This window comes from Zootoca vivipara, chromosome 7, assembly GCF_965207765.1.
Source record: "Zootoca vivipara chromosome 7, rZooViv2.hap1.1, whole genome shotgun sequence".
Taxonomy (NCBI): domain Eukaryota; kingdom Metazoa; phylum Chordata; class Lepidosauria; order Squamata; family Lacertidae; genus Zootoca; species Zootoca vivipara.
In genome coordinates, this window is record NC_142590.1 from 9,360,560 (window position 1) to 9,381,862 (window position 21,303).

Below are 21,303 nucleotides of genomic sequence, written 5' to 3' on the forward strand. Positions count from 1 at the left end.
GCAGCCCAACTTTGAGGCGGGCTTGCGGCTTTCCTTTGATCCAATGCAAAGGGAAAATGAGCAGCAAACCTGCATGTAAGAGGGCAATCCAACTACACTGAACTTTGATTCAGGTATTATTATTATATTTATTATTATTATTTTATTGAATTTCTATATTGCCCTATACCTGGAGGTCTCAGGGCGGTTCACAGAAAAAAATACAAAAACCACTATACAGTGGGTTGGTCTCTACTTTTCTCCAAAACCACTTGGCCGATTACGTTCAAATTTTGACACAACGTCCCAAGCGAATATGCGAGTGTCCATATACAGGTTGTGTAGATAGATGTCACACCTATGCCAGGTAAAGCAGGTAAAACCCACTGTTCGGAATACAAAACTCACGACAGCCGGGGATGCTGGGAGCACAGGAGAGGCTGCAAAACAGCGTCTTCTAGCGACCACCCCAAAATCATCATCTATACAGCATGCATATTTATTACATTTGTGGTGCGCCCTCCATCCGAAGAGCGCCCCCTGCAGGCCACATGCTACTCTCCGCACTCGCCCCGTAAACTTCTGGTTTCTCTCTGGATGGCCTCCGCCGCGCATGTGCTTGCTCCCTGCCATGCGCAGTGAGCTTCGAGGCGCGAAGACGAGGAGTAGGGCAAAGGGGCGCGAGGGAAGGCGTCGGGAGGGCCCCCTGTTGCGCATGCGCCGGCCGTGGTCGCGCGCGCTTCCTGTCATGCTCAGTGAGCTCCGCGCCTCGCTTTGAGCGACAGGCGCGAGGAGGAGGGGAAAGGGGCGCCTGGGAAAGGAATCGGGAGGGCCCTTGCCGCGCATGCGCCCGCCGTGGGCTCGCGGTTCCTGCCAAGCGCAGTGAACGCCGCGCCTCGCTTTGAGCGAGAGGCGGGAAAGGGAAGCGGCGCCGAGGGCGATGGCTGCGCGGGCGGCGTCCGCGTCGCGTCTCCCGGCGGCCGTGGGGGCTCTCGGTGCCGCCTTGCCCGGGCCCCGTGTCCCCCCGGAGGCCTTCCGCCTCGCCAAGCTCGGCCGGCCCCATGCGGTGGGTGGAAGGCGCGCGGGTGGCCTGTCTGAGGCCGGGCGGGATCCCTCAGCCCTGCTCATCCTCATGCGTTCATTTCGCGAAACCCCCCCCCCCAATAAAGCAGCAGGAACATCGGAGCGTTTGGCAGGGGGAAAATGGGAGAAAGATTTTAAAAAAACCGAGACAAAGGCATCGCCTCACAAAAAAAATTGTTCCCCGTGGCGTTTCCGAGCGCCCGGGGTCGTCCTTCAGTTACCCAGCAGGTGCCGAAGCGAGCGCGGCAGAAAGAAGGCGCCGGCCAGTTCTCAAGAGGCGGGGAGTTCCGCAGGGTGGTCGCCACCGCGCTCCGTGGAGAAATACGCGGGGGTTGCGTGGTGCCTGTAGTCGGGTTGCTATTCCCCCGGTAGAATGCGATCTCGTGGGCGAAGTGGACCCGAGTTCGTTGTTAAGAGCTTCCTTTGCGCCTTGAACTCGGACCCCCCAGCAGATCGGGCATTAATAGAAGTAAAGCTTTGTTTATATACATATACATATACATACACATACATACATACATATATATATATATATATATATATATATATATATATATATATATATATATATATACACATATACATATACATATACATATATATATACATATATATAATGCAAAGCAAACTTAAGCAAAAACCCTTTAAATATCAGTTCATGAAAAGGAGGAGGGCCCAGCCCAAGTGTTTGCATAAAATATGTCCCCTCCCCCTGTCTTTGGATCCGCATTCTGCAAGTCCATAAGGGGAAAGCTCTGCTCCTTTCCTTTGTGGCTGAGCTAGATTTTTTTTTGGGGGGGGGAGGCTTCCAGAGCTATTAAGACTCATTGCTTCAGTCCTAAACACATTTATAAGGGACTGAAGTCCCACTGAATTGGTCACAACTGCATAGTTTCTATAGCAGAGCTTTCCAAACTGTGTACTGTAGTGACATATTAGTGTGCCGGCTGCAGTGTGTACCGGTAGGTGTGATGTGAACGCTCCCCACGCTCCTCCTGGTGCTGGAAAAGGGTTAGCGTTAGTTTAACGAGTCTGTAAAACTGAATTACTGTGTTGCAAAATGATGCAAAACTGAATTACTGCGTCGCAAAATGACGCATGTCTAAAAAGTGTCACCAACATGAAAAGTTTGGGAAGCTCTGTTCTAGAGCCATCTGCATTTGTCTTGGCCCAAATGTTGTTGTGATCCTTACATATGGTGGTTAAGTTAGTTTTTTTTGGGGGGGGGGGTTAACATTGGGGGAGATATGCAGCTCAGGCCTGTCTGGAGTGCTCCATTCTGTGACCTGGATGTGTTCCATATCAGCTAAGGTTACTCTCATGAGAATTGCATTCTGTTGATTTAATGTTTTATGACTGGTTGGCAAGCTTAAGGAAGGCAGCCTTGCTTCCCCCCCCCCCCCCCCCGGTTTGTGGGGACTGCAGAGCAGAACCTGCATTCTTCAAGTTCCACTTTGGTGGCACGTTCCTTTTTGAAAAACGAAACCACCTAAAATTGAATAACAACACTGGGTAGTATTCAGCTTAACTTTTTCTTAGAGCAGACCCATGGAAATTAATAAGTTAACACCATTGCTTTCAGTGGGTTTCAAACTTAAGTTGAATACCACCCACTGGTATTCTCTGCTCCCCTCTGCACCATCAGAGGGAAGCTTGTGTGTGTGTTTGCGGAAGGGGGATTAGTGGATTCCTTTCACCCAGTTGAATTGCATTGTAAACAATGTGCATGCACACAAAAGCTCATACCAATGACAAACTTAGTTGGTCTCTAAGGTGCTACTGGAAGGAATTTTTTTAAATTTTGTTTCAAATACAGCAAATGTTTTAGTGCTGTTGTCTTTCTTAAACAGACTGTAGTATTCTGGAAACTACTGTACTCTCTTCTGAACCAATTCCAAGGTGGAGGATGGATGGAGTCTACTGACACAGGTAGCAGATTACTATTAATCTGGGAACATATGTTACTAATTTTTTGGCAAAAAATAGTAATAAGTATATGCATAATACAGAGCTTTTCATTTGTTTAATAGATACTTCCATTAAAAAAACAACAAAGTAGAACAACCACATTAGGAAAGAGCCACAATTAGTAAAACAGAAGAGTAAAAATATCTAATACTGTAGCTATAACCAAGTCTGCAATCGCCTCAGCTGTTGCATTGTCTTGGGAAATTAAAGGCTTCTGGCCTGGCACCAAAAGGGCATTCACATGATCAAGAGAACCTCCCTCGGGGAGAGTATTCCATGTTTTGAAAGCAATCTAAGTCATCCAGTGAACTTGCTGTAGGAAGTTGGAGGGGAAGGTTGCATTGCTGTTATTTGCATAGCCCACTTGCAGTGTGAATTTATTCTGGAGCTTTGTGACGACTGCTGCCTTATCTGCCTTCCCTGTATAGGGAAGCTTTTTAATCCGCAATTTTTTTTTTATAATGTTTTTATGTATGTTGGAAGGCGCCCAGAGTGGCTGGGGCAACCCAATTATTAAATGGGCAGGGTACTACTATTAATAATCACCATCACCTGCTTCCTAGGTACCCAAGTCAGATTCGTCAGGAGTGTGGCGTTGAGCCTTGGCTACAGAAGACCAGAATTTTATCAGCTCCCCCCTGATGGTTCAGAGGGAAGCAGAGAACTACTATTGGTATTTTCCTGGCTTCTATGCAGAATCAGCTTAATGGAGCAGTTACTGACCCTAAACAGAGTGAAACTTTGGGATGAAGCAACTGTTTGCATGGTGAGTAATTTTTTTGTTACTTTACTAATTTTCAGGTATCTTTTTTTTACCAGAAACAAGATACAGTATTGGAGGGCGGGGCTGGACTTGAATGTGTATTGCGGTTTTGTTGGCTGTTGCTTGTTTGGTGAAAATGGCAGTGCTGGTTTAAGAAAAGGCTCTTATACAATGAATGTGGTTCCCAATGCATTTTGAGTAATATCTTTAATTCCTGGTTTCAGGAATAATCTGATATATACCTTGTTGGATAGATTACATTTTAGTCTGCTTACGTGAACTGGATTACAAAAGTGGTCTTGATCCATTTTTAGCAAGAAGCATTTAGTATCAAAGCTTTCCTGAAATATATCAGTAAACATATTAGTTGTGCACCGCAGTTGTTCTTTTCATTGTTGCATTTTCTGCAACTGTTGTCAATCTTCTCTTTGCATGCAATGTCGGTCCAGTAGCTCCTTCTGTGATTTTGGGGTCACGTAGTGGAGGAGCTGACAGGTATGTGTTTGTGCTCTGTCTTACTTCTGTACTTTATCAAGCTTCGGGTTATTGGTAGGATAGATTTGCCAACAGACTGTGAGAGTAATGTTAAAGGAAACAGTTGTATTTATTGTGAACTGATACTAGATAAGTTAACTTCTGCAAAAATCTATTTTTGTTAATAATTAGTATCCAAGTATTTTTTAGAAACTTTATTCAGGACTGTGCCACTTAAAAATAAAACCAACAGTAAAATAGAAGCAGTCTAAAACATTACTGTACAGAAGAAACATATTTAATTTCAATGTCTACTTGGACTTTGTGGGAACTGGGGCCAGGCACGTTTCCATTTGTCATGGGGAAGCAGGTCTGAAGAGGGGAGGCCGTGGACCAGATCCAGAGGTTTGGGGGCCAGAGGTTCCCCACCCTTGTTTTAGAGGAAGCCCTCATGAGGCAGTTTACATGGGGGGGGGGGAACCATAAAACTGCAAAAATTAGACGCCAGAGACCAAAGCTGGAGCTTGTTGTATAGTAATGCCTGATTTTAAATATGCTACTGCATAATATATCTCTTGGTCGCCTGCAAAATGGATTTGTTGAACTTTGCACCTTGTTCCACAACCCACTTCTGCAAGTGCTACTTAAATTGCCGATAGGTGGCAGCACAGTTATAGTGGAAAGTCTTTTCTATAGGAAAATTGTTCCACTGAGCAATGTTTTACACTTGCAGCAATGCAGAGGCATCTTGCGCTTGCTTTTTCTTGTAGAACACAGTTTCCCAGCTTGCTGCTTATGTTAAAAATGATCAAAATATAAATATTTGATGCTCCCTAAGATAGTGTAATTGTGCCACAAGTATGACTCCAATGGGGCTCTTTGAGAGTTTGCAGCATCATACAGCATCTACAGGCAATGTGTTCTGCAACATACAATAGGGTTTGGGGTAGCTAAGAGAACAAGGGCACAGGTCCTTCCTCAGTTTTACTGGCTCATTGCACCCTCAAGAACTCAGAATGATTTTTAAAAGGTTTGCAAAAGATTTATTAGCTTTTGTGCCAGCCTTGTTCATGTGATCACTGTGCTGGTGGGCGATTCAGCTGGCTTTTTTCCCCTGCTCCTTGTCTCCCTGTTTAGGGAGGCTTTTAATGTTTAATTGTTTTATTTCATTTTTCTGTTGTAAGCCGCCCAGAGTGGCTGGGGAAACCCAGCCAGATGGGCGGGGTATAAATAATAAATTATTGTTATTATTATCTCCCATCTCTGCCTGAGTCCAATAACTTAGTTGTCCTGGTTGTGGACTTTATGGGGAGGACATTCATATTCCCCGCTTCTTTCAATGGATTCAAAATGCACCCTAGCAAAATGGTGGCTGTGAGAATTGCTTTGCTTTGTTGCAATCACTATTCTCTGCCTTTTCTTTTGAGTGAGGTTTAGAAAGTTTTCTGCATCTCCTGAATCTTTCGTTTTTTTATTTATTGAAAACATTTTACTGCACTCTTGAGCAGAAAAAGGCTCCCACTTTCAATGATCAAGAATAATAATTCATTTTCATTTCATTGGCTTGTTTCTTATATCCTGATTGTCTTTCCTGAGGGAAGCCTAAAGTGGCTCACAGAAAACAGCAACTTGATTAACACAAAATATCAGAAAGAAAGCCAGTATAGCAGAAAAACGTATTTGCAAATATAAAACATTATCCAAGTCGTGTGAAAGCATGAACTTACTTTCAATAAATCTATTAAACCCATAAGAATTAATTCAGCATCTGTGCACAATGATGGGAGCTGCCTTGCATTCCCGCCTTAGCACAAGCAGGCAGGCTCTGGAGGAGGTAGCAGATTTGCCCTGTGCCTCATGGGGCCGGGGCTCCTCCCCTGGGCGCCGGGTGCTAGAGGAGGCGGTGCCTTTGCCCACCCAGCCTCGACAGAAAGAGGCAGAAGCTGTGCATGGTGATGCTAATCGTCTCCATGGCCGTGTGCATGCATGGTGGGGGGCCACACCAACTGCTGGTTTGCAGCCCCCCCCCCCCGAAGAGTTGCAGTGGCAGACTGTGGCTCTTTGATTCCAAAAGCTTAGCCATTCCTAGTCTAAAGATAAATGTATTGGGGAAAAGTTTTTTTTTTTCCAAGATTTTGTTCCTTCCAATTTTAGTGTGATACCCCTTTGAAAAGCCTGCAGGATGGAGAAAGCCTGGCTCCAAAATCTCATATGAAAGGCCAAAGGGATGTCCGATACCTGCAGTGGTTAAATGGCCGTCTGCAGTTCCAGTGGCGAAAATACCACTCAGAACAGCAAGAACAATGCAAGCTCCTGAATAAGGTAATGATTTGGCTTGTAGATATTTTATCTTTCTGCATTAAGGTTGTAAGTAAAACTAGTTTTGGGTTACAGGTAGGTAGCCGTGTTGGTCTGAGTTGAAGCAAAATAGAAAAATAATCCTTCAGTAGCACCTTAAAGACCAACTAAGTTTTTATTTTGGTATGAGCTCTGAAGTAGTGTGCATGCACACGAAAGCTCATACCAAAATAAAAACTTAGTTGGTCTTTAAGGTGCTACTGAAGGAATTTTTTTCTAGTTTTGGGTTGTAGATGTAACCCATCTAACATTATTTTGCTGTAGACTACACTTCACAGAAAAAAAAATAACAGCAAGCTGCTTTATTCAAATCCTGAGAATTTTTCTTTCTTTCTAATTTTAAAGATTGTGGAGAATAAAACAGAATGAAAATTTATTCATAGTTTTCTTTAGAAATTGCCATGCGTGCTCATAATCTGTTAGCCTCAAGTGTACCAACAGTATTAATGTATTGATTACATGATAGGTGATGTGTACATGTATACAGATAGATATAATTTCTAAACCCACATCTCTCTGTTCCAGGTACATTCATACACAATTGGTTCTCATACTGATCCCATTATTGGCCATTTCTCCATCACAGAAGCAGATGTTGTAAGGCAACCAGAGAATTACAAACAGGTAATCCTCCTTTTATGGCATTGTGAGCTATGTTCGAAACTATGGAGAATTCTGTAAATCAATATGTATGCCAGAATTGGAGGACTAGATTTTCAGTCCTCAAGCCATAATCCACCAGAAATGGAAGACTTCCTAGCTCCGTGATTCCCCAAGCGGACTGGCTGGTCTCTTGATGTGCTGGGTGCCTAGATGCAAGTTGATGCCATTGGACTGTGCCAGCACCTTGAGGCCTTCACAAGAGAATTGTTACAAGCGCTTGTAATCCACCCTTCACTCAGAGACACCACAGAGATAATCTTCCCATAGACACACACACTGTGGACCTCACTTGACGGGAACATGGAGAGCCAATGTGTGTGTGTTGTGTAGGTTGCATGCATTCCAAAGAGCATGGCACTCTCTCACATATACCTAGAGTCATAGGAAATTACGTTCTCTATAGCATGCACACTTTAAAAAGGTCAAATTCCAGCCTCTAATTTCCTCGAGGCACAGGAAATAGAGCTTTGGGCTCCTCCCCTTCATGCTAATAGATTCCAGTATCTTCTTCCATAGAATCCTTCTGGTCCTCAGCTAGCTAGGATCTACATCTGTTTTGCTTCTAATTGGTGGTATTAAGTGTTTGTTGGCATTTACTTTCCTTTATCTTTGTCCCTATACCTGTCACCCCAAGTTTTTAAGTCCTTTTTTGCTGATTGTATCAGTCTACTCAGAACTTGGTACCAGGGTTTTGTTACATTTTGGACTTCATAGCTTAATTTTTACTGCTCTTTGGACACAAAACAAGGAAAACGAAAACACCAGTGAGTGCTATCTACTACCTTAGGGTGGCTCTGCATTAGCTTGGCAGTAGAGAAATATCCAAGTGTTTGGCGCTAAGGAGAGGGGGGGAAACATTTAAATAATTCACATACAGACATGTTTTTAAGAATTATCCAGCTAAAGCCTAAGTAGCCTTTGCATATTCAAACCATGCCACTCTGGCATAAGTTACTTTGTTTATTTAAAGGATTTTGCTTCAACTTTCATCTTACAAAGACCAGAGGAAAAGGCAATCTCTGCCCTCTGGCTTACAATCTAAAAGGAAAGGGGATGAGGATGGAGTATGTAAAAAGCAAAGTCAGGCAGCAGTTCTTAGTTACAAGGTTCAGCAGGCCATGCAGCACAGTGGGAGAACTGCTGCTTCCTCTCCTAGGATAATAATAATAATAATAATTTATTATTTATACCCCGCCCATCTGCCCGGGTTCCCCCAGCCACTCTGGGTGGCTTCCAACAAAACAAATTCTAAAATACAGAAATCCATCAAACATTAAAATACAGAAATCCATCAAACATTAAAAGTTTCCCTAAACAGGGCTGCCTTGAGATGCCTTCTAAAGGTCTGGTAATTGTTGTTCTCTTTGACCTCTAGTGGGAGGGCATTCCACAGGGTGGGTGCCACTACCGAGAAGGCCCTCTGCCTGGTTCCCTGTAACTTGGCTTCTCGTAGTGAGGGAACCGCCAGAAGGCCCTCGGCGCTGGACGTCAGTGTCCGGGCAGAACGATGGGGGTGGAGACGCTCCTTCAGGTATACCGGACCGAGGCCGTTTAGGGCTTTAAAGGTCAGCACCAACACTTCGAACTGTGCTTGGAAACGTACTGGGAGCCAATGTAGATCTTTCAAGACCGGTGTTATGTGGTCTCGGCGGCTGCTCCCAGTCACCAGTCTAGCTGCCGCATTCTGGATTAGTTGTAGTTTCCAGGTCACCTTCAAAGGTAGCCCCACGTAGAGCGCATTGCAGGAGCCTCAGTGGTGGCAGTTGGTAGCTGGAGGGAGCAGGGATCTCACCTGAACCCTGGCGGCAGCTGCTACTGCTTTTCCTCTTCGGTGTCAGCATAAAGGTAACGGTACCCCTGACCGTTAGGTCCAGTCGCAGACGACTCTGGGGTTGCGGCACTCATCTCGCTCTATAGGCCAAGGGAGCTGGCATTTGTCTGCAGACAGCTTCCGGGTCATGTGGTGAGCATGACTAAGCCGCTTCTGGCGAACCAAAGCAGTGCACGGAAACGCCATTTACCTTCCCACTGGAGCGGTACCTATTTATCTACTTGCACTTTTACGTGCTTTCGAACTGCTAGGTTGGCAGGAGCAGGGACCAAACAATGGGAGCTCACCCCGTCGTGGGGATTCAAACCGCCAACCTTCTGATCGGCAAGCTCTAGGCTCAGTGGTTTACACCCCAGCATTAGCATCGCTTGATATAGTAGGGAGACGGACCTTTCTCAAAACTGTATCACATTTCAGTTAAAGTTTTGTTGAATAATTACGCCACAATGGAATGAAAAAGCCAGCGTATTAGTATATCTTACTGCAAATAGTGGAGGAGGAGGAGGATACAGATTACTTTGTGTTCTAGCTTCCCCTCAAAGGATAGATCTATTCAGTGTGTGTGTGTCTGCAACTAGCCATCCTAAAAGTGTTAGCCTGCTTTTAGTGAAGCAAATAATTCATTTTCACTGAGAACTATCATAAAGTGACCAATCTGGTTCTGACAGATAATGTGTAATATTATTATTTTTTGGAAAAGGAATGACAGGACGTTTCCAATTAAAATACAGTTATTTCACCAGCTGCCAGACTTCAGCACCTGCTTTTAAATGTAAAGAAATTGCCTTTCAGGGTTTATCTTCAGCATAGTTTTATCTGTGGATATTTCCAGTCACTATTTTTGTATTTAATTTAAAACTATCATCCAACCATATTCCAGAGGCTCAGAATGACTTGCAACACTTTTAGTATTAACATAAACAGTTCAAACAGATGTGTATAATATATCAGAATGATGGTCACATCTTGAAATAACAAGTAATCTGGGTTGCCAATCTGAGATGGTTCCAGCTACTATGTAGGGATAGATCATAGATGTGCAAGCAGTTTGCCCTGAAATGCAAGTTCTCCTTCTCTGCCATGTAGTTTGTGTGATTACTGAAGGCGGCCCGCACCCTTTGCTTCCCTTCATGGTGCTCCCTGGCAGATCACTGCTGCCTCTCCTCTTCTGTTTGCTCTTCTTTAGTCCCACGACCTGTCACTGGTCCTTTTCTTACCTGCTTCAGATTTGCAAGGCAGTCACAATGGACAAAAATGCAAGCCTAAGCCAGGAGTATCCTTAGGGAAGATGAATGTGCTTCATGCTTGACCTCTTGACAGGGTAGATGGCAGTTTCCTGGGATTGCCGTTCAGTAGGTAATGAGACAAATGGGAAAACTGTCTGGCTTGCTGAGCAAATGATGAACATTGTGGTGACACTTTTGCCAGGTGGCCAGCTGCAATATGCATTCATTCTCCTGAGATCACCGTGTGCAGATCATCCCATTCTGATGGTACTGTATTACATTATTTTGTAATGTAACACAATTATTGTGCGGTAGAAATATTTGTAATAAGCTCCTCTAGTGGTTCACAATTAAGATAACAAAACAACAACAAATATATAATACGAGCTGAAAGCAACACTGCAGCAATCAAAACAAACAAGGCTGAGCCGTTGTTAATTCTCAAAGGCCAACGGAAGCAACAACATTTTTACTTGTCTGCAAAAAACAGGCTGTTCCCTGCAAATGAAATTGAATTTATTTAAAGCATTTTACCATCCTCTTCAAACTAAAAAAAAAAAGCCCCCCAGAGATACCAGTAGTAAAACCATCTCTCCCCTCTGGCTCAGAGACTTAAACAAAAAAAAGACTCAGAAGGTAAAGGGATTGGAGGGAAAGGGACAGGCAAATAAAAGTCAGGTACTGGGACCAGGGAAGGGCTAAAGGGATTCTGTGTGCTTTCAAGAAATAGCCTGTCACCCTGAGCTTCCTTGAAGCGACTGTAGTGCAGGGTGTGGCCTTGCTTGAATCTGCCGGTGATCTCATTGCACAGGCTGCAGCAGTAAAGGTTCAGGGGAGTCCAAGTGACACACCCACATGCCAGGGCAGAGGGTCCTGCTCTTCTTCCTCACAGAGCCATGGGTTCCAGTTGCCTCTGGGAGGGGAAAGGCTCAGTCTGGACTGGCCTGTAGAGAAAGTGTTGTTCTTGCTTTTCCCATCGCCCCTGCTAAGAATCTTTGGCAGGGCCTCATCTGCTACTGCCCCAGGTTTGGTAGCCACTGAGACACCTGCATAAGCAGGCTGGAATATATCTCCAACCCTGCCCAGCCCCGGCATGCTACCTATGGGGATTCCTCCGCCACCGGCAGAATATGGAATCATCCTGGCTACAAGAGACAATGCTGTAATTTCTCTACTGGTAAATACAGATGATAGATAGATAGATAGCACTGCTGAGATACCAAGGAATCCATTAAATCTCCCCTTCACATTAGAACAAGTGTGATATTTGAGATCCAGAGTACCTGAAGCTCTGCTTGTGGATGTGAATGCATCTGAGGTCCCCTGCAACATATTTCTTCAGGTATTATTTTTTTAGCTAGGCAATTAGTGCCCCACTGGGAAGCCCTGGCAGCGTTCCAGTAATGTTTAATAATGTTCAAGCTGGTCATTTCTACTTTGCGGCATTATTACCTTGAGCTAAAATTTTCCCTTGGCCGTAATCTGTCACCTATATGTGCCCTCAGCTGAAAATTTTCCACACCAGAAAGAGAATTAATAGAGCTGCAGTGCTATAGTTGCTGTCACCGTTTTAAAGGGAAGCTTCAGAAAAGAGTCATTGCTTGCCACATTTTATTGGCCAAGCACGTGGAGTTATTGCTTCTTGAAAAATGATACTCTGACTTATCAAGGCCTTTATAAATTACTGGACTGTGTAGCAAACATACTTTTTTCCGATGGTTGCTGTTTATGGTGCCCCCCCCCCCAAAATATGGAAGTCTGTGGCCACCCTTTCCAGAGATTTAACCTGTCCTGGGACCTGATGGTTAAGGGCAGGTACTAAATTGAAATCATTATAATAGGCTCCACTCTGAGAACATTTTGATGGACATGAAAAGGTGTTTCTGTGCAAAATTTTCTGTCATTTATATTCATTTCTTAGGAGAACTGGAAAAGCAATATACAATATTGACAAACTTGAGTGATCGTTCAAACAAATTAGGAAGGATGTGTGGTCTTCCCCTCTATACCTGTTGTGTTTCCTAATCATTAGTTTGTTCAGTTTTCTCATCCTGGTCCCAATCCCTGGACTTGGTGCAGGTTTCTTTTAGACTTGCTACATAATTTTTTCTTAATAGATTCAGCAGCATTCTAATGAATGCATTGAAGCCGAAAATATTCAGATTCTGAATGATCTGTGAGGCACACTAGCAAAACCATTCAAGTCCATGGCTGACATCTGTGGAGAGACAAATGAGGGAGAAACAAACTGCAGCCGGGCACTGGAGGCAGCGGGACTCAGGAGTAACAGCAATTTCGCCAGCGATATACTTCTGAGTAAAACCACCATCATGGTCTGCCTCTCATACCGGCAGAGGGAAAAACAATTGGCGAAGCACTGGTACAGCTTGTTCCTCCCACTGATGCCCCAGGTCCCTCTGGCTTGCATGAGAGCAGGAGGGGCATGGGGATTGCTCAGCTGAGGGGCGAGAGCCTTCTCGCGCCCTATCTGGCCTTCTTGCTTGCGAGGAGGCAAACACACAGCCAGCTAGGCACAGGGAGCCTCTCCCATCTGCCTGGCTAGCTGCTTGTTTGCCTCCGTGGGAGCAAGTGGGATGGGCTGCTGGTCTTTTTCCTCCAGAGCGATCCACCAGGAGGAAAGAGATTGGATTGCACCTCCCAGCTGAACAGTCTTGATGCTTCTCCGGCTTGTGTGCAAGTCGGAGAAGGATGGGGCTGCTCAGCTGGAAAGTGTGAAGCTGCTTCCTCCCTGGTGTGGTGAGGCACTGGGGTGAAACTGCCTCTGTGATTTCACCTCCACACCTAGCAGTGCTGTGGTGGGAAACAGTGTTTTGAACATTACGGTTGATGACCAGATCACAATGTTTGCCTGGCAATACAATGCAATGTTGAAAACCTGACATTGCCCAGCCCTAGTGTGAGGGACACCTCATGAAGAAGTGCCCAATATTTCTCTCCTTCCATGTGAAATTGCTGGTTACTAATCACTACCTTGTCGTGGCGAAGGGGCTTGAATAACTCAGAAAAGCTATGAGCTATGCCATGCAGAGCTACCCAAGATGGACAGGTCATAGTGGAGAGTTTGGACTAAACGTGATCCACCTGGAGCAGGAACCGGCAAGCCACTCCAGTATCCCTGCCAAGAAAACTCCATGGACAAAAACAGCAGTGCAGTGGAAGACAGGAGTGCCTGTCGTGCTCTGGTCCATGGGGTCACGAAGAGTCGGACACGACTAAACAACAACAACAACAAAATCTGAGTAAGGCAGTGTACCTCATTAGAATAGTAAATTACACTCTATGGCAGATCTATTAGTAAATACCCTATTTCAGGTTTTGACAATTCATTTTTTGTTGCTTAGTCGTGTCCGACTCTTCGTGACCCCATGGACCAGAGCACGACAGACACTCCTGTCTTCCACTGCCTCCCGCAGTTTGGTCAAACTCATGTTCGTAGCTTTGAGAACACTGTCCAACCATCTCATCCTCTATTGTCCCCTTCTCCTTGTGCCCTCAATCTTTCCCAACATCAGGGTCTTTTCCAGCGAGTCTCCACTTCTCATGAGGTGGCCAAAGTATTGGAGCCTCAGCTTCAGGGTCTGTCCTTCCAGTGAGCACTCAGGGCTGATTTCCTTAAGAATGGATAGGTTTGATCTTCTTGCAGTCCATAGGACTCTCAAGAGTCTCCTCCAGCACCATAATTCAAAAGCATCAATTCTTCAGCAATCAGCCTTCTTTATGGTCCAGCTCTCACTTCCATACATCACTACTGGGAAAACCATAGCTTTAACTATACAGACCTTTGTAGGCAAGGTGATGTCTATGCTTTTTAAGATGCTGTCTAGGTTTGTCATTGCTTTCCTCCCAAGAAGCAGGCGTCTTTTAATTTCGTGACTGCTGTCACCATCTGCAGTGATCATGGAGCCCAAGAAAGTAAAACGTCTCACTGCCTCCATTTCTTTCCCTTCTTCATAATGATGGTCTATTTTTAAAAGTTTGTTGAACGTTAACTAAAATCCTCCTCCCCCCCCCATTGTAATGCACTGAACTAATTTAATGTGTTGAGACTGCATGCTAAACATATTTGTAGTCTTTGGAATTTTCATTTTGCATTTATATAGTGCTTTGCAGTGTTTACACATAAACTACGACAGTCATTCTTACAACAACCTTTTAAGGTTTGTATTTTTTAATCACTATGATGCCTTTGGGTGGTTGAGGCAGAGAAATATGGACTAGCCTCAGACCACAAGTACATTAGTGGCTGAGATAAGATTCGAAACGAACTTTGTCGCCACTATATTATGGAGGGAGAGTGAGGAACAGGAATTTGGAGGCAGCTGGGAAACATCAGATGTACAGCCCCACAGAGACTCCTTTCTAGCTCCAGAAACCTACATCAGCAGTTTGCTTTTGTCGACAGATGGCTGCCAGAAGGCATCCTTACCATTTTGCTTTGAGGACTCCAACATAGTATATTTTGATTTCAGTAAAGCCTTTGACAAGGTTCCTCATAATATTCTTTTTGGCAAGCTGCTAATATGTGGGCTAGATGATACTATTGTTAGCTGGATTTGTAGCTGGTTGGTCGATCATACAAAAAAAAAAAGTGCCAGGCAACAGTTCCTCATCAACCTGGCCCAGGAGTGACTTGTGGGAACTACATTCATAGCTGCCAAGGTTTCCCTTTTTTTAAGGGAAATTCCCTTATGCTGAATAGGCTTCCTTGCGAGAAAAGGGAAAACTTGGCAGCTATGTACATGGCTCAACTTCTTTGTAAATGATTTGGACAAAGGAATAAACCATCATATTTTTTGCAGATGGCATCAAGCTGGGTGGGTTAGCTAGTGAATTAGAAGACAGGAACTGAATCCAATATGGTCTTGACGGGGTGGAGAACTGGGCCAAACAAAATTAATTCTCTCAGAGATACGTAAACTTTTAGGCTGAAAGAATCGGATGCACAACTAGCTCGACAACAATATATGTGAAAGAAGTATGTTAAGGTTTCACTAGAACACAAACTAAACAGCTCTGTGATGCAGCGAAAGAAGGCTAATGCACTTCTCAGCTGCATCCACAGAAGTGCAGTGTCCAGATCACAAGGAGCCAAATTGTTCTGTTGGGCTTGGTCAGACCTTCCTTGGAGTACTTTTTTCCATTTCTGAGAACCACAGTTTAAGAACATGGGCAAATACCCAGTGGAGGGTGGCAGATGGTGCGTGGAATGAAGTCCAAGTGCTAGGAGAAAAGGATGAAGGAGTTGAGCAGTTTTGACATGTGTGGCTCCAGACAGTGAGGCCCAAAAGCAGCGGCTTCCAATTACAAAGCAGGATTTCATTTAAACAGTAGGATGAACTTCCTTCGCGTATGAGTTGTTTGACAGCGGAATAGACTTCCTTGGAAACAGCTAGGCCCGGTTTTGTTAGCCATTTTTAAGCAGAGGGCAGGATGGCCGCCTCCTGCGGATGCTATAGATTTCCTGCATTTGCAGGACTGGGTGGCCTTAGAAGCCCCTTCCAGCTTTCTTCTTATTTGCCTTGGAATGCAACTTTACTTTCAGCAAAGCTAGGACTCTCACTGACTTTGGTTTTTGCTTTGAGAAGATTCCCCAAGAGCTGCTCCTCCAACTTTCCCCCATTCCATGCCGTGTTGCAGCTGATCATTTGACAGTGAGATAAGGCATTTCATTGTTAGTTGTATATATTGAATCTGTATTGTTCAGCTAGATATGTGAAGTCCCGGGGAGGGAAAAAATGGTAGGTTTCTCCCCCTGCCCCCCAAAGACTTCTTTCCATTTTTTCCAACAGCAAAGGAAATTTTGGAGGACACTGAAAAGGACACTCCTGTGAAATATTATGTTCCCTTTGGAACAGGAAATGTTTTCGGAAACATTCAAAATGTCTAGTGTGGAATTTTTTATGCAAGGCAGTTTTCAGCATGAGATAATGATAATTCCTGTGCGTTCTGTGGATCAGGGCTGGCTAACCTTTCTGGCCCAGGTGCCAACCTTCTGGGGCTGCATCCCAGCAGTGGGTATCGCTGGCATACACAAATGCACTTGCTGACACAGGGATGCAGCTACCATGCAGACCAGGCAAGGTGGGGGTGAGTTCTCCCCACTCCTCAAACACCTGGGGAGGGTGTGATTTGCATCCCCCTGCCTGCTCTACTGCTATGTCTTTTTTTTCCTTTCTGCTGCAGCTGCTATCAGTGGGGCTTGAGGGACCTCTGGTTGTCAACTGTGAAAACAGGACTTTGGGCTAGAATGGCCATTGGCACGTTGGCTCTTCTCACCTTCCTCTACATCTGCATTAGGCGGATGTGATCTACCACCACCCCCAATATATGTGAAGAACTGTAAAGTGCTACATAAATGCAAAGCATTATTGATATTGATGGGAAGCTATTTTTAAAAAAAATCTGGCTTCAAAACCTTGGTGGTTGGTGTGCAGAATTTGGATCGATCTGTTACATAATCCTATCTGATCTGTGCTGAGTGGCTGTGTTACTTTCGGTCTCATAGCAATAGTGAAAAAGTTTCCTCCCCCCCCCTTTTTGTGTGCAGTTGTTGCAGTTCGTTGAATCTGATAGCTCTCGACTCGAAGCCTTTCTCAAGTGGAAGCTCCTGGAACCAGTTTACTGGCAATGGATGGTATGATTAAATACTTGAGGGACAAGTTACGTATTTTGTGTATTGTTTTTCTGGGGGTGGGGGAAATGTTACACAGGTATATTTTCTGGGCCTTTTGCTCCAGAGTGCCTGCTTAAAAGGTGGAGAAGATTATCATTATGAATTTAAATAAACCTCATTAAAAGCTAGGCAATGTACAATGCTTGCTCTAGATCAGGCATGTCCAACCAGTAGATCGCTATCTACCGGTAGATCCCTGGCTGATCCTGGTAGGTTGCGGGACCCTTATTGATCATGGGATTAAATAAAGTTTACCAAAAGTTAACAAATAAAAGCTGAAGAATTCTGGGCAATCCTAACCCAAAAAAGTTCAACAACTCTGGGTTCAACAACTCTGGGCAATCCACCCATCCCACGCACGCTCTTCCTCCCTCCAATGACAATGGGTAGATCACTGCCATTTTTTTTTAAAATACTGGGAGTAGATCGCAGTCTCTTGGGAGTTGGATGTGCCTGCTCTAGCTCTAAGACAGTATTTGTGGTGGGTGCTTGTGTTGAGGCCGATGGCAGTGAATGGGCTGCCCTCTTTGCTGATGAGAATGTCAAAGCAGTAATGTAAACTTGGTTCTTGTAAGCCTTGCCCCACTCCAAAACATTCTCTGGCTCCTTCGGCACCATGCCTGCTCTCCTTCCCTGCTATGATAAACGTAACTCTCAAATTAGGAGATCTTGCTTCAAACCACATGTATTCCATCTTTTTTGTGTATTTACCAGTACCAGTAAAAGAGAGCTTCCTAAGAACTCCCTGTGCTGCTTAATTTTATCTCAATTGCAATGCTGGACTTTGGCTGACAGGAGCGAAGCGCCATGCCATACATCTGCAGTAATTGTAAATGAAAGAAATGTCTGTTCTTCTCCTTTTGTACTTTTAAAAATATGACAGTATAAACGTTGCTGTAAACAAAATGCCTTCATTACAAACTGCAGAGCACTAAATTTTGTGAGACACCAGAATTGCAGTCAGGTAGCATTGTGGAATTGCAAATTTCCCTGGACAGTGTTGAATGATTTTAAGAATCAATAAAATCCTCTTTACAGCTGATGAAGGCTTCAAGAGCAAATACATATAATAACCATTCAGCACATTTACAGCTGTGGAAAATATTCCTTAAAGACAATGAGTTGACAGAATGAGTATTTGGATTCTGTTCCCATGTAGCAAAGAGGTTAGGAATCTTTCTGTAAAGTAGTTCAAAACCCACAAATGCATTTGCACTGACTTGCATAGGAGCCGCTGATAACACTTTTAACATACCGACTTGAGCACTGGTGAAATCGCGCAAGGTTTTGTGATATACAGATGCAACAACAGCAAATAGCTTTTAGGCTAAGGTTACTACCTGGATTTGGAAAGCGTTTTGAAGTCTTAAAGAGGGTGGTTTGTTTTGTTTTGTGTTGTGTGTTTTTTTTTTAAATAAGCTTTATTGATACCAAAAAGAAATTAAACGATACAGACCAATAAAATCTATAAAGATAAAAAACATACGTCTCATTTCATTATTAAACCCACTTTATCCCTTTCATCCCACCCCTCCCCTATCCCTCCCTATCCCTCCCCCCAAACTTCTCACCCTATTGTTGAGCTTATCCTTATGTTCCACATGGTTTTTACATACCTTAATTCATTCATTTACCACAAAGATAAAAGAAAAATGTGTATACATATTGTATTAACAGTTTTGCATATTGTCCTAAGAGTGCTCGTGACAGAATTGTTAGACATCTGAGATTATGTTTGGTGTTTCCAATTTATTCTTGATATAATTAATAAATGGTGCCCAAATTTTTATAATTTCATCTGAGTTCTTTCCTCTGATTTCTTCATAACTTTTCGCTAAATTATAATAATTAAATAATTTTATTTGCCAATCTTCTTTACTTGGTATTTCCGAGGTTTTCCAACTTTTTGCAACTAATAATCTGGCGGCTGCTACCGCATAGCTAACTACACCCCTGTCATTTGGCTTGATGTCCTCAGGTATCATTCCAAGGAGGAACATTTCGGGGCTTTTCCTGAAGGAATATCTCAATATTTTTTTTAATTCCTTGTATAGGGTTTCCCAGAATTCTCTGATTATACTACAGTTCCACCACATGTGGATAAATGTTCCAACCTCCTTTTTACACCTCCAACACAGATTATTGCTCCCTGGATACATTTTGGACATTTTTAGTGGGGTCAAGTACCACCTATTCTGCAGAAGGTCTCCGGGAGAGTCTTCTGGGGAGCCGCCGACGTGTCGGGTGGGAATCGCCTTCCCAACCTTGCATGGGGGGTCGTTTAGCCGCACGAACCCCCCCGTTTCTCCAGCTTAAAGTTCGGGAGTTACAGAGCTCCCGTTTTAACCAGCTAGCGCTCCGCGGTCAGAACCGGAAGTCCGTTTTGTTTTGTTTTTTAAAGGGACTAGCTCGACATAGAAGCAAGCACCCAGTTTCTAGATTCCAGACCTGGAACTCTTCCAGCTCTGCTTGAATCTTTTAAATATTTGCAGTATATTGGGTAGATAATTTCTATAGCAAGCAGCTGTTTTTTGCAATATAATCCCTTAATGCAGAAATGGTGTAGTATTCTAAGGTTTTTATCCCTCTTTTTAAATTTAGCAAGGTTAGTAATTTTAATTTTGGGCAATTCTTTTTAAAGTGATGTGTCTGTGTTTCCTTCCAAGCCATCAACAAAAGGATCAAAAGGTGGTGTGGTTTTAGTTATTGGGGCAGAGATTTAAGAAGTCTTGCAAAGTCTCTCCCGACACTCACAGTTTTTTGCTCTTATGGGGTACCAGTTTCCATTTGCAAGTGCCTAAACAAATCCTCTTGCTGGGAATAAGCAACTTTTCTGTATTTTCTGAGAATAGAATATGTTGCTTGAGAACTGAACTGCATACTGTTTCACAAACAGGTTGCTTGTTTATCTGTTGTACCAATCTCTAGACAAATGTGGCATAAGTTCCTCATTAAGAAAAATTAATGCAACTTTGGAATTCCCCTCCCCCTACCTTCCAGGAGACCCTTTTCAGTCCTGAAACAGAAGATGCAAAACCCCACGACATGTTTAACAAGGACACTATTTTGCCAAGTGCTGATCTGTATTGTTATGGCATTAAGAGAACAATTCAAGAACTGGACAAATACAGGAAAGATCTGTTGACTCTATATGATGGGCTGGATGAGCTTATAGCCTATAGGAAACTGAGCTGCTGTGGAACGGTAAGGGTTGATTTGGGGGCCTGTTAGAAATCTAGACTGATTGATTTCATAAAACTAGACTGATTGATTTCAGAACTCTGTATTTATGTTTTTGGCCTGTTAATAGAAATCGTAACAAGATGCCTGGGGTCCTGTTTATAAAGACAAGAAGGGTTGCATTGAGCTCTGTTAATTAAGACTGACAAAATAAAACTCTGTTCTCTCATTGCTCTTTTAGAGCGCATATTATCAGCTGAGTTGTCCTTTCCTCTTCGCAGGCCCGAGCAAGAGAGCAGGAGCAGCTAGGAGAGAGCGAGTTTTGCGCGGCTGTTAAAAAAGCACAAGACATCGTCGAGCTGAAGCTGTCTGATCTGAAATGCCACAGTAGTGGCAATAGAATCGGCGCGATGCATGGACCATACAGACTTGTATTTAAAGGCAAGTGTTTAAAAACAACCAAAACGGTCAGGTCAACGAAACCCCAGAAATCCATCACAGAAGGTGCAACAGCAACAGATGTGATCAGGGATCTGAGAAAAAAAGAAGCAAGGCTGAAGGCAGAGCTGAAGCGGAGACAAGAAGAAGGCAGGCAGAAGATTTATGAAGCTGCCCAGGGACTTGGCCAGGTGCTTTGCATCCCACCAATGAAAAGACCGCAAACCAGAGATGCCGACTGAAGGTAGAAGTTGGTGCTGTTCATTAGCTTTGAAGGGAGAGTCTTGGGCCTTCCATGAGACTGTTGTCTGTGCCTGCTCCTATCTTCTAGGAGCAACTATCTTGTTTACTTGATTACTGTGATCTTTCTTGCATCTTGGATTTTACTGTAGAATGAATGTGTGTCTGTGTGAGAATAAAATTAATATTACCTTTTTAAAAATGTATCTATATTTGGTTTTTCAAATTACAGTTTTACAATCACATACCCAACATAGAAACAAGATTCCAAAGAATATCCTGGACTTCCCTCATCCCCTTTGTGGATCTTATTGTTAGTCATTTCCTCCTACATCTTTTGTAATAATCCAAATATTTTGCAGCCCAATTATATCCCAAATTCACCATTAAACTACAAGTGTTATTC

At 43.7% G+C, this 21,303-nt stretch overlaps 1 protein-coding gene across 2 annotated transcripts; it reads left to right on the forward strand.

Moving 5' to 3' along the window:
- Nucleotides 1-806: 806 nt before the first annotated feature.
- Nucleotides 807-21,099, forward strand: TEDC1 (tubulin epsilon and delta complex 1). Of its 2 annotated transcripts, XM_035124114.3 has the most exons (8): nt 807-1,045; nt 2,913-2,991; nt 3,594-3,796; nt 6,422-6,589; nt 7,151-7,249; nt 16,914-17,000; nt 20,040-20,243; nt 20,501-21,099. In XM_035124114.3, exons 1-8 carry the CDS (start codon nt 920-922, stop codon nt 20,897-20,899), a joined length of 1,365 nt encoding a protein of 454 aa, XP_034980005.3. In that variant the 5' UTR covers nt 807-919; the 3' UTR covers nt 20,900-21,099. The 2 variants fall into 2 exon arrangements, with proteins under 2 accessions (XP_034980005.3, XP_088530991.1); XM_088674865.1 differs by lacking the exon at nt 20,040-20,243.
- Nucleotides 21,100-21,303: the final 204 nt, after the last annotated feature.